Source organism: Ursus arctos, unplaced genomic scaffold, assembly GCF_023065955.2.
Source record: "Ursus arctos isolate Adak ecotype North America unplaced genomic scaffold, UrsArc2.0 scaffold_22, whole genome shotgun sequence".
Lineage (NCBI taxonomy): Eukaryota > Metazoa > Chordata > Mammalia > Carnivora > Ursidae > Ursus > Ursus arctos.
In genome coordinates, this window is record NW_026622897.1 from 1,022,529 (window position 1) to 1,037,478 (window position 14,950).

Below are 14,950 nucleotides of genomic sequence, written 5' to 3' on the forward strand. Positions count from 1 at the left end.
GCTCGATCCCAGAACGCCGGGATCACGCCCTGAGCCGAAGGCAGACGCCCAACCGCTGTGCCACCCAGGCGCCCCTGCAGTGATTTCTTAATGCATTAATCCCATTGACAGATCATCAGATTTTCTTGATTTATGATATGACTGCTTTATTAATAACAGACCTTACTCCTATTCATTTAGATAGACATGAAACACTCTCTTACCTGCTTCACCGTCCTTATCTCAGTGGAACTTACACTTACAGGAACCTCTCAAGCTACGAGTCTGACTTTTGCATGTCTGTGTCCTGCAACCCCTCGTGGGTCAGGCCAACCGACCTGCTACAAAGCACATGCCCCTTTCTCTCTCTTTTTCGACTCCTGCCCTATTTCCTCTGTTGGTCTTTTCTTTGCTCCGTGCCTCTTGCCATTAATCACATTGGCAGATCAATCTTGTCCACATGGAGTAGGGAGCAGCAGAGAGGATCAAACGCAAGCCTGGGGTCAGGCAAGTGCATCAGACCCCTGGCTCTGTCGCTTCCCGTCTGCCGACCTGGGGGTACGGCTCAGTCCTTCTGAACAGCAGCAACCCTATCTGTAAAATTGCTTTAATGCTATCTACCCTGTAAATGAGAATTAAAAGAGATAATATATGTGAACTATTTGCTTCCTTTCTGCATTAAAATAGGACTGGAAATATATGTCAGTCTTTCCGGTGGATTTCTTAATGTCTGAGGGCAGCTTTTTTTTGCATGCCTGTTAGTACAATTTCACTCGTATTATAATTGATATTCGATTTATGATAAACTTAAATCTTAAGGTTTCTTAAGACTTTAAATTCAACTTTCTAATATTATTCTGTTTATTAATCCATGAAATGGGCATAAAATAATTATAATCACTTTCATTAGCTCTCTGATTAATATTTGATGGATTCATATGGTTAAAATCTTGAAATACCCTTAAACATTTAATACTACTTGGATTCATGAACATTTTCATCAACACTTCAAATTACAACTATGATTTCAAAATAGCTAATTCTTCCAAATAATCCAAATCTATTAGTGCAGACTTAAAATCAAACAGAATATTTCCAGGCATTTACAAAACTTTTACTCATATAATAAAGCCGAGAATTGAATTAATTCTACCTGAAACCCAGTTTGGCAAGCTAAACACTTTCTTATAATTAGGTCCTGCTCGTGTCTTCAGTTTTACAGAAAATTGCTTTCTCAAATTATTCCTGCCATGTTTGAGGACATGCAGTGTGTTTTTCCCAGTGTTTCTCCTCACAGCGGGCTCACAACCCGGTGTGATTTCTGGCGACGGGCTTTGGAGACAGTAACCCGTCTGCAGAGACGGTGAGATTTGGTACCGTCTCTGTTCTTTATTTTCTCATCGGTGTTAAACCCACCATTCTGTTGGTTTCTTGCCGAATTTCTGCTTTGCTTCCCGCCCCGCCCCGCCGTGTCGTGTCACTTCCTGGAAAGCAGGTGTGCTCTACATTTCCAAGGCAAGAGGAATCAAGCCAGTTCTTGAACACGGTGCTGGGATTCAGCACCGTGTCACCGTTAGAGCTGGACTTGCCCTAACATGGACTACAAGTCTGGTCCCTGGAGCTTGGCCTCTACTTGGTGTCAAGAAACATGGGCGGCTGGCTTGTCAGCACACACACACACTCCAGTCCTTCTGGAACAAGGTGGCTTGGGCGAAAGGGCAGAGGGGAGCAGTGGCAGGAGGGAGGCCCCCGTTGCCCGTTTTAAGTGAGGAAAGCATGGGGCACAGAGAGAGGCCAGACGTCAGGCACAGACACGAGAACCTCGGCCTCTGGGCTGTGGGGATTTTAAACTGCGGGACTGAGGTAGAGTCAGCTTCCCCTCTTTGCGGTCATGCAGTGTGATACACACAACATATTGTTCAGAACGGAGACAAAGCGAGGTACGGGAAGGCCGTCTGGGCTGATTGATCGTCTGTTACTTTAGACAAAATAAGAACATGATCTTTGGAACCAGGAAGGAGTGAAATTAGGTCCTGACTCTGCTACTCACAGCGTGACCATGGCAGAGTCCCTGAGTCACTCTAAACTTCTATTTCTGCACAACGGAGATAAGCCACCCACCCAACTGTCCTTACAAGGACGAAACGGACACCGCACCTCCAGTCCCTTGTGCGGTACCTGCTGAAAACCAGGTATTCGGTCAACAAACAGCTGTGTAGTGCCCTCTCCCCAGATAAGCGAAGAACCGTGACTCAGGTGGGCCAGGACGAGGAATGTGTGCTGCTTCCTGGCTGCCCAGCCCAGCTCCTTCTACGAACTATCTGCACCTAGGACCTCCCCTTGCCACCCGGCCAAGCCTCCTTGCGGTGGACGGACAGGGATTTCTGCGTCAGTATCTCCCCCACCCCCTGTGTAGCAGCAACACGGCTGGGGGACAGGACTCCCCTTTGCCACAGCGAGCCTTCCCGGCTGACCCCGCGATTACGAAAGAACCAGATGGGCAGCCCACAGTGTGGTTTGCGGTTGGGCGGTGCCCCGTGTGGGTGCAATGCCTCGAGCGGCCGCGGGGAAAGCCCAAGGCACAGCTGGCACACAGGCTGGGGGCCGAGGAGGCCTCCGGAGCCACGGCCACACCGAGACAGACCCGCGCCACTGCCGTGCTTCTGAGTGATGGGAATCAACAAACTCCTTTATTCTTATTTTCGTGGTTTTGCTTTACACAATCTTTTCCAGCTTTGCTGAGGTATGATTGACAAGTGAGCGCTGTACGTTTTTAAGGTGTGCGGCACGGTGTGTTGGTATATGTCCACACTGTGAAATAATGAGTATGGCCAGGCTTCGTAACGCACCCAGCCCCGCACCGAGTCACCTGTCCTGGCGGGTGTGAGCGGGGAGAGCGCTGAAGACCCACCTTCGGCAAGTTCCAAGTCTGCAACACGGACTTAGTAACTGCGGTCAGCACGCTGGGCGTTCTCTCCCCAGAACCTGCTCATCTCGCATAACCGAAAGGTCCTCTCCTCTTGCCCAACTCTCCCCGTGTCCTGCACCCACTTCGCCCCGGCACCCACCCTTGCACCCTCTGCTTTAGGAGTTTGACATTGTTTTTATTCCGCCTGTAAGTGAGATCACGCGGTATTTGTGCTTCTCTGTCTGGCTTACTTTACTTAGTATAACGTCCTCGAGTTTCATCCATGTTGTTGCAAATGGCAAAGTTTCCTTTTTTTTTTTTTTCCTTTAATGCTTGATAACATTCCATTGTGTCTACACACGATGTTTTCTTATCCATTCATCCACTGGAGGACACTTAGCTCGTGTCTATGTGTTGGCCGTTGTGAATCATGCTGCAGTGAACATGGGAATGCTGAGATCTCTTTTTTCATTTCATTCCTTTGGTTATACACCCAGGAGTGCAATTGCTGGGTCGTAGGGTAGCTCTATTTTTAACTTCTTGAGGAACCTCCATACTGTTCTCCAGAGTGGCTGCACCAGTTTGCATTCCCGCCAACAGTGTAAGAGGTTCCCCTTTCTCTGCATCCTCTCCAACACTTGTTTCTTTTTCTTTTTCTTTTTCCTTTTCTTTCTTTTCTTCTTCTTCTTCTTCTTCTCCTTTTTTTTTTTTGAGAAAGAGAAAGAGATCATGCATGCAAGCAGGAGAGGCAGAGAGAGAGGGAGAGAGAATCTCAAGCAGACTCCTTGTTCAGTGGGAAGCCTGACATGGGGCTGGATCCCACGACCCTGGGATCATGACCTGACCTGAAATCCAGAGTCAGACACTTAACTGATTGAGCCACCTGGGCACCCCACCAACACTTTTCTTTTGTCTTTTTGATAAACTCTTTTATTTTTATTTTTTAAAGATTTATTTGTTTGTCAGAGAGAGAGAGAGCACTAGCAGGGGCAGGGGCAGGGGCAGAGGAAGAAGCAGACTCCCTGCTGAGCAAGGAGCCCGATGCAGGACTCGATCTCAGGACCCCGGGATCATGACCTGAGTTGAAGGCAGATGCTTCACCGACTGAGCCACCCAGGAGCCCCATAAACTCTTATTTTTAAGCCAGTTGGGAGTTATTGCTACCTGTAACTAAAAGCATCCCAACTTACCAATATGTCTACCCACTTCAGTCAGAATTCAGCTTCACCATTCCAGCAATACTACTGCTGTAAACAACATCTAATGACCTGTGTGATGGGGAATCCAACAGAGGGCATCCCTGCTCCCCCAGCTCCGCTCAGCCGTCAAAGGTTGACCTTCTTTATCAGATACACAAGTGAGGGTATCGGAATGCTAATCAAATGTTGAAAATAACCTACTGACACATTGCATACTAAAAATAATCTTCTAACGCACATAATTTTGATGTATTTTTTATTATTTTAATTTCAAATACATTAAATTTTTTTCAAATGTATATTTTATATATCATTAAATCATTATTTTCCTTATGTAGTATTTCTATTTTTTCAGATGTGTGTATTTTATTTATTTTTGATGGTTTTTATTTTTTATTTTTATTTTTAAATTTCATTTCCTTTTTTCTCTTCTTGATTTACTTAAGCATGGGTTTCATCAAGTAGGGGGTTGAATAAATAAATTATGTGTTTGTTTCGTAGAAGTCGGCCGATATTAGTGAAGCATGTACTAATGAGGAGTGGTTGCCAAGATGTATTAAGTGAAAAGAGCAAAGAGCACAGCAGCGTGAATTCACCTGCTACCAGTCTAACTTTAACAGACGGTGTTAATGCTTGCGTGTGTACAGAGTAGCTCTGTGGGTCACATGCACGTGTACGTGCTTATTTGCGTGCGTTCTTTCTTCCTGGACTATAAGCTCGATGAGGGCAGGGAGTGTCATACTAGCTTCTGAGAAAAGGCACTAGTTGGTGGGGACAGGAGTGAGGAAAATTAACTTTTCGCCGTGTTTTCTACCTTTCAGAATTGTGCTGTGGCCACCTAGCACACCTGCAGAAAATAATCCAAATAAATTCAGGTAATTTTTAAAATAAAGAAATGCTCAATTCCTACCAAAATACTGCCATTTCTCAGAGTTCCGTCTCACAATCTCCCATATGGTCTCTTTCATACTCATGGTTTTAAGGACGGTCTAAATGCTGACAAGCCACGTATTTAAATCTCCTCTCTTTTTTAAAAAAATTGAGATATGATTGACAGACAACATTGTATTTGTTTGAGGTGCATGAGAAGAAGACTCCATATATGTCCATGTTGCAGAACGGTCACCACAGTAAGTGTGGCCAACACCCGTCACCCCCATAGTCGCTGTGTCGTCTCTTTCGAGTTCAGACTCGTTGAGTCATGGCTTAGTTAGGTATCTCACGACATTTCAAAACTTGGCAAACCTAAGCCATTCTTCCCCATTCTCACCCTTTCCTCACAAAGCTGTGTGTCTCCAAGCTGTCCCCCAACCCAGCAAATGCTGCCATCGTTTGTGACATTTGTCCTTCTGCTCTAGGAAGCTGTCTGGGAATGACGTGGCCTCTTTCCTCTTTCTTCAACGCCCCGTAGAGCCCTGCTGTCTTTCGTGTTCTTGTCTGACTCTGTAGTGTGACCGCTTTCGCCTGAGCCGTGATCCCCTCACCTGGTTCACCCATGCCTCCCCTCAAAACCTCCTCTGGGGTGATTCCCTCGGAAGTTCTAACACGACCCAGTGCAGGGGAAATCCTCCTGTTATTCTATTGAAGATGTCGATGGTTTTCCTTTAGGACTCATCACGCTTACAGTTGCAGGTCCGTGATGGTGGTTATTTGCATATGTTTGTTCTTGCTGGACTATGAGCCTGATGAAGGCAGGAGCTGTGTGTGTTTACTCGGGTGCTTACGCCTACAGCGCAGCACAATGCCTGGCGCACGGAATACGACTAATACGTTATCCGCCAATGAATGGGCAAGTTACAGCGTGCGAGAGCTCTTACTGCGTGGCAGAGCGTGCTAGACCCCTGACTCGGGCGATAAATCCATCTGAGCACCAGCATCTGCTCATGGACCTTGGACCCGGACAAACGGCACGAGCACCGGAGGATGCGTTCATGCGTGCGGCGGCCGTGAGCGAAGCTGTTTGCTAGAACAGCGCAAGGGCCCCACTGAGGAAACGTGTAAGTAGAAGGAGAAGGTGAAGAACAGGGTGGTTGTTCTCCACCTGGAAAAGAAAGTGTGTGAATGAGGGGATCTGCCACAGTCCTAAGATTCTGCTTCACAATTGTTTCTAGCGCCCGCCCTGCAAGGTGACAGCTTTCCGAGGTCTTTCCCCTCGGGCGTTTCAGGAACGGTAGGACATCTGGGTGGTGGAAACAGGGACATGTGCTGGTAGGACACCTGCAGAGGGCACGGACTACACTGTCCTCAGTTCTGGACGAGCCCATGGTGAGGCGGCCACCATGGAGATCCGAATCCTCACACCATGGGCCAAGGATCTCAGGTTGTCTCCTGTCGGGTCCACACCCAAGGCTGTGGGGACAACTTGTTCTTGAGACAAACAAGACGATAAAATAACTGTCCGATTCTTTTTATTAAATAACAAGTAAATAGTCTATATACAGTCACTGGTCTTGCACACGAGCGCTCTCCCTTCTCCCGTGGAGGTTACTCCATGTGACCAAGAGCCGGCTAGCAGCCAGCTTGAATGCCCGGTACCGCGTGAAGCGACCAGCAGACGCGGCGTCACCCGCGCCGTCGGTCCCACACACGCAGGAGATAAGGAACCATCTCCATTCACAGAGACTAAGGGGAAGGGCTATCAGCCCCATGGCCGGTGCCCAGGGGGCGCTTCTCGGCGTCTCAGCAATTCAACCAGCTGTTGCCCTTCAAGGAATGTGTCACTTTCCTCGCATTTGGGTCAAACTCCAGCTGTGAAGATCCGTTGAAGAAATAGTAAAACCCTGGAAATATGGACAAGGGAAACCATGAGATCTTTTTTCAAATAAATAAATTTGGCAACATACGAAACTCAGAATAATAGGTAATTAAAATGACAAAGTGTTTATAGGGTTTTACTATTGCAGGGACTCTGATAAGCATTTTATCTCATTGTTTTTTCATTTCTTTCTGCAACAGTCCTATGAGGGACGCGTATCTAAGTCCATTCTACAGATGAGCAGGTGGAGGGCCCACACATGCTTGCCCCGGGTCCCTTGCTGGGGACAGGCTGCAGACATCATTGCCTTCCAGCTCGGACCGCAAAGCCAGGCTCCGCTTGCTAGGTTATCTGCTTCCGATCAGACAGAACTCTCTGCTTCTTTGCAAACTACGAACTCTTTATTTCCTTTTTTCCTGACAGTCCTCCTCCCCTTTCGTTTCCTGAGGGTCATTTCTGGCCCCAGAGAAGCATGGAAACTCCTTCAGAACAGCAGGGGGGCCTTTATGGCTCTGCTGTCCTGCTGCTCAGGCTTCCTTTCAAGAAGGGTCACCAGCCTCCAGCCACCTTTCCTTGAGCAGGAAAAAGATATAACTTTTTTAAAACTTAGGGCACATGAAAAAGTAATTATTTGCACCTGACCAGTGTGGGCAGGGACTGACTACTCAGGGACCTCTTCCCTGGGATTAGTAGTTACAACAGGATGCAGCGGAGGACAAAGCCAGCCAGTAAGAAAGTTGGCCACACCACTTGAGGGGGTTTTTATGCCCACATGGGAACCTGAAAGGTGACGGGTCTACATGTACGGACGTGACCCGTGAGCACTTCGGTGTTTCCTGCATGTACAAAATAGGGAGATGTGTGTTGACTGTCTTCATGATTCGAACCAATGTATTACAGGAAGTTGTCGTAGACTTGGTACAGAATTGGTAAGTTGCAATTTGGGGAGGAGGGAAAGAAACTGGTTAAAGAAAATCTGTCATTTCATGGGGCGTCTGGGAGGCTCAGTCACTCAAGCATCCGACTCTTGGTTTTGGCTCAGGTCGTGATCTTGGGGTCATGAGATCGAGCCCTGCATTGGGCTCTGTGCTTAGCAGGGAGTCTGCTTGAGTGTTTCTCTCTCAGCCCCTCCCCCACTTTCTCTCAAGTAAATAAATAAATCTTTAAAAAAAATCTGTCATTACAAACTAATCCAATTGTCCCTCTGATACCATAAGATGTTTCAAGTACCCCATTGCCAGCAGAAGAAGTATGCTCTTACCAAATGCTTCAAAAGCAGCATCGACCTTGGGGTCAACCCCTGGGAAGTCTTCTGCTATTTCCCTGGGGAAGCCTGGCTCCATGGAGCGTCTCCTCTCATCAAACCTGCATCCAGTGAAAGAAACACAGCACAGCATTGCTCAGAGGACATGTTACCAAAATTCTTAAGTCCTGTTAGGTTTAATGTGGAGTCCTAGTAAACTTTCTAAGCACCGCCAATAAATGTCAAACATGTCAAGCACCACAGAAATGCGTGACTTTAATGGAGCTGCAGACATGATTCTTAGAACTGTATCTCCACCAGGAGCAGAGGCAACACCCCGATCTACCCGATGTCTGTCACCATACTTCTCAAGCCTGGATGGAGAGAACCCTAATCATCTTTCTGACATGAAGTATGAACAGATGAGTTGGCTCATTCATCTCAAATACAGATTTCAGATTCTCTACCCTACGCGGCTCCTGTACGTCCTCCAACCCAGCACATCTGGATTTCCTGTGGCAGCCTCCTAGGGAAAGGGATGGCGGAGACCAGAAAGCACGGGAATGTGCTTCAGACTCGTTGGCTGGACCTTGGTTGGCCCACCCAGTCTGGGCAGACGGCCCAGGCATCGGCCTCCGTGAGTCCTGGGTTCTAGCCATAAAACTGGGCCACTATTGCTCATCTAAACAGGCTGCACTAATGAGTGCATGAGGTTAGGGGAAGCCCTGAAAAACCGTATAGCAAGGTTGGGAAGATGAGAAAAACACCCAAGGAGGTGATGAGTCGACAAGAAAGGAATGCTGAATTGTGGCCTGGATTCTTGAAGCTTCTTTTAAAAAGAGACAAGCCCATATGGGTTTGGAGTCCAGCAGGGAAGCTTGAGGCAGGACTTGAAGGGTGAGTGGGTTGGCGGGGTTGGGGGGCAGAGGGCAGAGGCGAGAAGAGTCCATCCAGGCAGGTTGGGCGTTAGCAGGGGGAGCTCAGCTCATAGGCTCAAGGTGGGAGCGAGGCAGACGCGCCCGTGACCGCCTGTGACCAGCGCTGCTGCCTTTGAAAGCAAGCATGTCCCCACCCTCCATACTGGGAGGGAGGCTGGGCTGAGAGTGACCCGGGGGTTTCCTCGGAGGAAGAAGATAATCTCCCTAACGAGGCTCCATACAAAGCCATCCCAGCCCCATCTTACCGCCAGTATTTGTCCCCTACAAAGAAGTACGTTTTCTTCTTTTCCTTATCAAAAATGGCTGCATCAATTTTCCTTACGGTTGAGGGAAAACCCAGGATGTGGATGCTTTTTGGATAACCTGCTTGTGCCTCAGTTCCTTTGACGGCCCAGAACTGATTTCCTGTTAAGAAAAATAATTCAGAGTCACACTGACTTTATGACAGTTAAGACTTTGGGTTTTGGAAATACTCAGCACCTTTGATTTTCGTAATAAAGATTTAATCCCCAGCTCAAAGTGGGTTTTTAACAAAAATTTGCAGATTCTAATGGATGAACACAAATCCAAAGAAGGAATTGACAACTCTGAGCAATTTATATCCCTACGTGCATTTTTATTATCTGTCAAACATAAATAAAAGAAAACCAGATCCAGCTATCTCTTCACTACCTTAGAGTAACGAAGGAGACACACTTTGTCAGAGTAGAGAAAATTAAACCCTATTCAATTTTCCTGTGAAAGCGGCAATTTCAGCAAGTTAGAGAAATTATTATTTCATAACGACCTTTAAAAACGAAAACAATGTCCTTGCTCGTGTCTTCGTACGCAGCATCCAGGCCTGAAGGAAGGGACGGCCAAAACGAAGAGATCAGGTAAAATCCAGGTTCAAGCGTCCTGAGGGATTTGCGCCAAAAATGCCTGAAACATACAGAAAAGGAAATGAAAACGGAGACACAGACGTTCACCGTTAGTATCCCTTTCTTATCGTGGTGCCTCATCCATCTTCCCCCATCCCCCGTCTGTGAGGCTCGAGGGCAGGCAGAAATCAGGGAAGTCGCCGGTGGGGAAAGGTCTTTGCTTTTTCTTGGGGGCCCGTACCCGACCTCCTACCAGCGGGTTCCGGGGCAGGACCTTCTGGAGAGAAGGTGACCACATTCTTGCAAACCAGTGTAGGGGCCATAACACCGCTTACGTTTTCAAACAGAGAGACCGGTGTGTGTGTGTGTGTGTGTGCGTGCGTGTGTGTGCGTGTGTGTGCGTGTGTGTGTGTGCGTGTGCGTGTGTGTGTGTGTGTGTGCGTGTGTGCGTGCGTGCGTGTCAGTATTTCCACAACGCTTCTGGAAGCCTCTACACGTGTCCTTGACGGTGGGTGGATGCCGGGAGCCAGTGTGGTGGGGAGACGTGCTTTTCACTTTCTCCCCATGTGTGCAGCTTGAATGTGTTACCGTGTGCATATTTATCTGCTGTGAGTCAGCTGACTGATTAAGTGTCATGCTCTCCCGATGGCGTTTTTAAAGGGAACAAAGATAAATCTCTAATTCTGAAGTTCCACGTGAGCCTTTGGAAAGCAAGCGTGGCTTATAGCGACCAGGAACAACAATGAGAGGAGAAGAATCAGACCAAGTCTTCGAAAACGAGCTTGGTGCTTTTAGGAAAATGTGGAGGGTGAAGCCCGAGATCTCAGTGATTGCAAGGTCAGAGAAAACATTTTTGCTCTCAGCATTGAAAAATCTCTACCAAGTTTCTCTGTTGTCCTTTCTAAGCATGTACATGGAAAGAACAGAGAGGGAAATGGAAGGTTCCGGTCTGACCTGTCTTTGAAGAACAGGATTTCTCCCCTCAGAGTGCTGATTGCGTCGAAGGACAGACTGGGGTCGCACGCGGCTGGGGTCTCGGGTCCTGGAGGCACAGGTTCCGGGGGCACCGCGGGGTCATCCGGGGAGACAGAGGGAGATCCTGCAGCAAACGTTTGGGGGAGGCAAACAGAAGGACAACTGTGATGCCATCGCCCACGTCCATGCTTTCCAAACACTGTCAGGTGCTTTGAGAAGAGCTGCAAAGGCTTCACACGGCCTTGTCCAGCTTTCCCGAACACCGTCCCCGCACAGCTACCGGCCTGCTTTCCGCAGCCTCGCTCACCGTACAGGGACTGGATGCCAGCCACGTCATCTTGAGAAAGGCGGAGGCGGGCCGGGTCTGTGTGCGCGTTGTAGACCGGGTACATCAGGGCGCGAGGGTCGGCCGAGTGGAAGAGACCCAGGGAGTGGCCAAGTTCATGAGCGGCAACCAGGAATAAATTGGTTCCTAGTTAAGAAATCAGAGATAACACGGACTTATTCCTTAAACGCACGTACATCATCACGCAGGTCAGCTGTTGGTTTACGTCCTGGAGGCACACGGCGCTTTCCTGCCTCGTTCTGTGGTCAACTGACCCGCGGACTGATCACACACTTAATGGAAAGCCAAGTGTTTCTCAAGGCTCATTCTTGAAGTCAGTCCTTGAGACGAAATACCCACCCATGTCCGCCTACCCCCTCTCCCGTCTTAGGATCCTATTGACTTCCTGAGAACCAGCTCCTCTGTCCTGTGCTCCGGAATGGAACCAAACCCCTTGTTTACCACATCCATAAATATTTCTCTCCATTTGCCAAGGAAAAGATAAACACGGTCTCAACGTATTACTGCTTGCCAGTTATGGTCTCAGTTCAATGAATCACAATTTATTCATCTCAATTCTGAAATCCTTAAACAAGCATTCTCCCATTCTTTTCCATTGGACTCTTGCCGGCATAATTTTTCCACCTCAAGATTATCATTAAACACATATTGGGTCCGGAAATACTAGTAAGGATAATTGTTACAGGGTTTGTGAGATTGGTCTAAAACATAGCATGCCCAATCACGCCTATCATTTGTCACAAAAGAGATTTGGGCCACACAAACACTACCTGTATTTGTATTTTTTTCCTTCATATTATTAAAAAAAAATCAGAAGTCATCGTGGAATTATGTCTGACATGCTACGTTTACTTTTGTAAGCTTTATTCGTGTAATTTTGTGATCCTAGTAAAGTCCTCATTAGAGACTTTGCAGGAAGAAGTTGTTAAATCAATCGAACCAAAGAAATTTATCCAGCACAAACGTCACATTCCTACTCCCTACAGAGATTCTGTTTGCATTTCGATTATAAATCCCAATGAATTTCAGAAGTAGTACTATTTGTTTTAGTCTATTTTTTGAAATCTTTGGAAGCCAATCCTCAAGGCATACAGTTATGAATTGAGAAATATTCTTCTACTTAAAAAATCTGACACTGTATTTGGGGGCTAGTCCTTCCCTTCAGAACAAGACTATAGAAACTCTTGTTAACCTAGAGACAGTAAAATGCTGATTTACCAGCAAAACCTAAACAGGGACCTCCGTTTCCGAAATTTAACTCTCATCTCTGTCTGGAAGAGTAAGGAAGAAATTTCCCCCAATTGCATGCAAGCAACATCAAGGGCCCGGATTAAGGCAGAATCCATGCGGTGCACTGGCCCTTGGGTATGTGTAATTCATTATAATGAGAGGATATTCCTAATGATGGTCCTCAGCTCACACCAGAACCGTAGTCATCAAAGAACTACTTAACGGTGTTCCCATATTGTGCTTACCAAGACAGAGAATAAACTTTTTAGACATCTGAAAAATGGTTAAAACAGAAATACTTTCTACTAATTCTTGAGCCATCTGGAAAATGTGGAACACCCACTTCTTGAAGATTCTTAGCTATTAAGAATTTCCTAAATCTAAAGAAATCACCCACCCACATCCTTCTGAGAGACGTGGAACTAACCGGAAGTATCCCTCGTCCATTGCTCGTCATCGTCAAAGTGCGCGTCTCCGTAAATGCCGGGCCCGGGCGGGTAGGCATGACCCAGAACTTTTCCAGGTCCATCAAAGGGGATAAAGTCTCCATGATCTAACAGAGAAAATGTTTTTATTGGAAAGATAGATTATTAAGATCTATTTGGAATATCCCCCCCACCCCACAACAGCAACTGGATAAATGGATGCATTTCATGTTTTTGTTTTTTTACCTCTAACTGCAAATAAGATCTTTATGTCAGCCTCTCCTTCGTCAGTCCTGGAGAAAGTCAGTGGAGTCACCTCCTCCCAGAGGCTCAGAGCTTTCTCAATGGCAGAATCAACAGCATCTCTTGGCAAATCCAGCGTATAATTCATAACCCTTGATGAGAAACATTGAAGATGTTATTTTCTCCTGTGACAGTCATTTACAAAATCTCGATATTACGTGAAAACCTGTCTGGAGCCATCACCTGTAAGTGAGGTGTGTCTTCCTCCACTTGGGCATGCCGGGGAAGGTGGCGAAGTCACCGATGTCGGGGACCCCACACCTGGGCTTGTGCATCATGTCCAGAGTGTCCGAGTCCAGCTTCCCCGTCACCTCCAGCCCGAGGAACTTCTGCATTTCTCGGAGTTTGTCAACAACAGGACCACCGTCCCTTCTTCTCACAAATGCTTTGGTATCTTTTGCAAGGTTGTAGTAGCGTTCCAGGTATTGCTAATGGGATAATAGGTAGAGTTTTCAGGTCATACTCATGATTTTTAGCCTCTTATAGTAAATTGCAGCTGCGACTTAATCTGTGGGCCGTCTGGTTTGCGGAAACCAAGCTAAACGTCACGTTCGCGTCAACTATTCAGTTACAGGCTCCGCCTGCTTCGGTTCTGTCTTTGAACCAAGTAATCTCTGGAGCTTTGTCTACTCCCACAGCAATGAAGATGAAGCAGAGAATCAAGATAAATGTCTAGCAAACTTAAAGGAGGAACACAGAGGGCATAATTGTGTATTTCAGGCTCGTTTAGTCAACAACCTCAACGGTCTACTTTATGGGTCTCACGGGGACCTGGCTAAGGACAAAAGTTGGACAAATCCCTGTGTGTAAACATGACACTAGCAATATTTACATCTAGCTAAACTTATGTTGCATTAAAACACCTACAGAAGTCCCAACTGGAGATACATTTAGTTCCTCCTCTCCACCTGTTTCCCGTGTGCCTCACGCCCCAGTGTGGCCGCAGCCACGGTGCCGGCGATCTAGGGAAAACACCTAGTATTTCTGGCCTTTGTTCATTCCTGCAGGACAGGGAGCCGCACAGTGGGATACGGAGACCCGTCCCCATCCCACACGCTGTCACTCTCTGTCCCTGATCCACTCCCACACAGTAAGCCCAAAGCATCCTATGTGTTGTGTGAATGGAAAGCAGAGAACAGTTTTCCCACTGGGCTCTGCCGACGCCTGGGAGGGGGGCATGCACCAGTTACCTGAACAAGTTCCATGCTGTCCTCGTCCTCTGCGGCTCTGTCCACTGGGTAGGCCGAGCACACAGCCACACAGAGCAACAGCAGAGCTGGAAGGTTCTGCATTTCCACGGGCTCTTCTTGGCTCTATGTCGTCGTAGTGCCTCTGCCTACCTCCTCCTGGGTCCACTCTCTGGAGCCCTGACTTTTATAGGGCGACAGCGGTGGGTTAGGTCACCCGCAGCTTGACTCATGATTGCTTTCATCCGAATGGCAGCAGGAGTATGTCCAAAAATTCCGAATCTGAAGTAGGATGATACAACCTACTTTACTAATTTCTCTCAACCTTTCCAATTTTGCAAATCATAACAGTGATTAAGCTCCAGGAAACGCTTCCTGTCTTCGTAAGAAGAAAACTGGGGCATTTTTTTTTTTATTCTGGAAAAAAAAAGTGCCCAGAATTTACTAGACAATTTATGTTTGTGTGTTTGAGAGGAGAAATAGGCTGACTCAGTAAAAAGTCAGAATTGGCTAGAACACTGAAATGCAGTTTTATTTTGAGAAAAACACATTTTAAATAAAATATAATGAGATGTAAGTAAACGAAAAGCTGTGCTTACATA

The 14,950-nt window shown here is 47.0% G+C and overlaps 1 protein-coding gene across 1 annotated transcript; it reads right to left on the reverse strand.

Moving 5' to 3' along the window:
* Positions 1-6,488: 6,488 nt before the first annotated feature.
* On the reverse strand, positions 6,489-14,492 carry LOC113259796 (stromelysin-1). The gene is made up of 10 exons (XM_026505285.4): positions 14,352-14,492; positions 13,345-13,589; positions 13,105-13,253; positions 12,861-12,986; positions 11,165-11,329; positions 10,837-10,981; positions 9,810-9,943; positions 9,268-9,427; positions 8,103-8,206; positions 6,489-6,866 (listed from the first exon to the last, which is right to left on the reverse strand). The coding sequence occupies exons 1-10, from the start codon at positions 14,451-14,453 to the stop codon at positions 6,766-6,768; spliced, it is 1,431 nt and encodes a 476-aa protein (XP_026361070.3). The 5' UTR covers positions 14,454-14,492; the 3' UTR covers positions 6,489-6,765.
* Between the last annotated feature and the right edge of the window lie 458 nt (positions 14,493-14,950).

Coding starts and splice junctions, on each gene's coding strand:
- LOC113259796 (XM_026505285.4), bottom strand. CDS start 14,453: ATGCAGAACCTTCCAGCTCTGCTGTTGCTCTGTGTGGCTGTGTGCTCG. Junction 13,254..13,344: donor AAGACACACCTCACTTACAG/GTGATGGCTCCA, acceptor TTTCTCATCAAG/GGTTATGAATTATACGCTGG. Junction 6,867..8,102: donor TGCTGCTTTTGAAGCATTTG/GTAAGAGCATAC, acceptor CCATATTTCCAG/GGTTTTACTATTTCTTCAAC.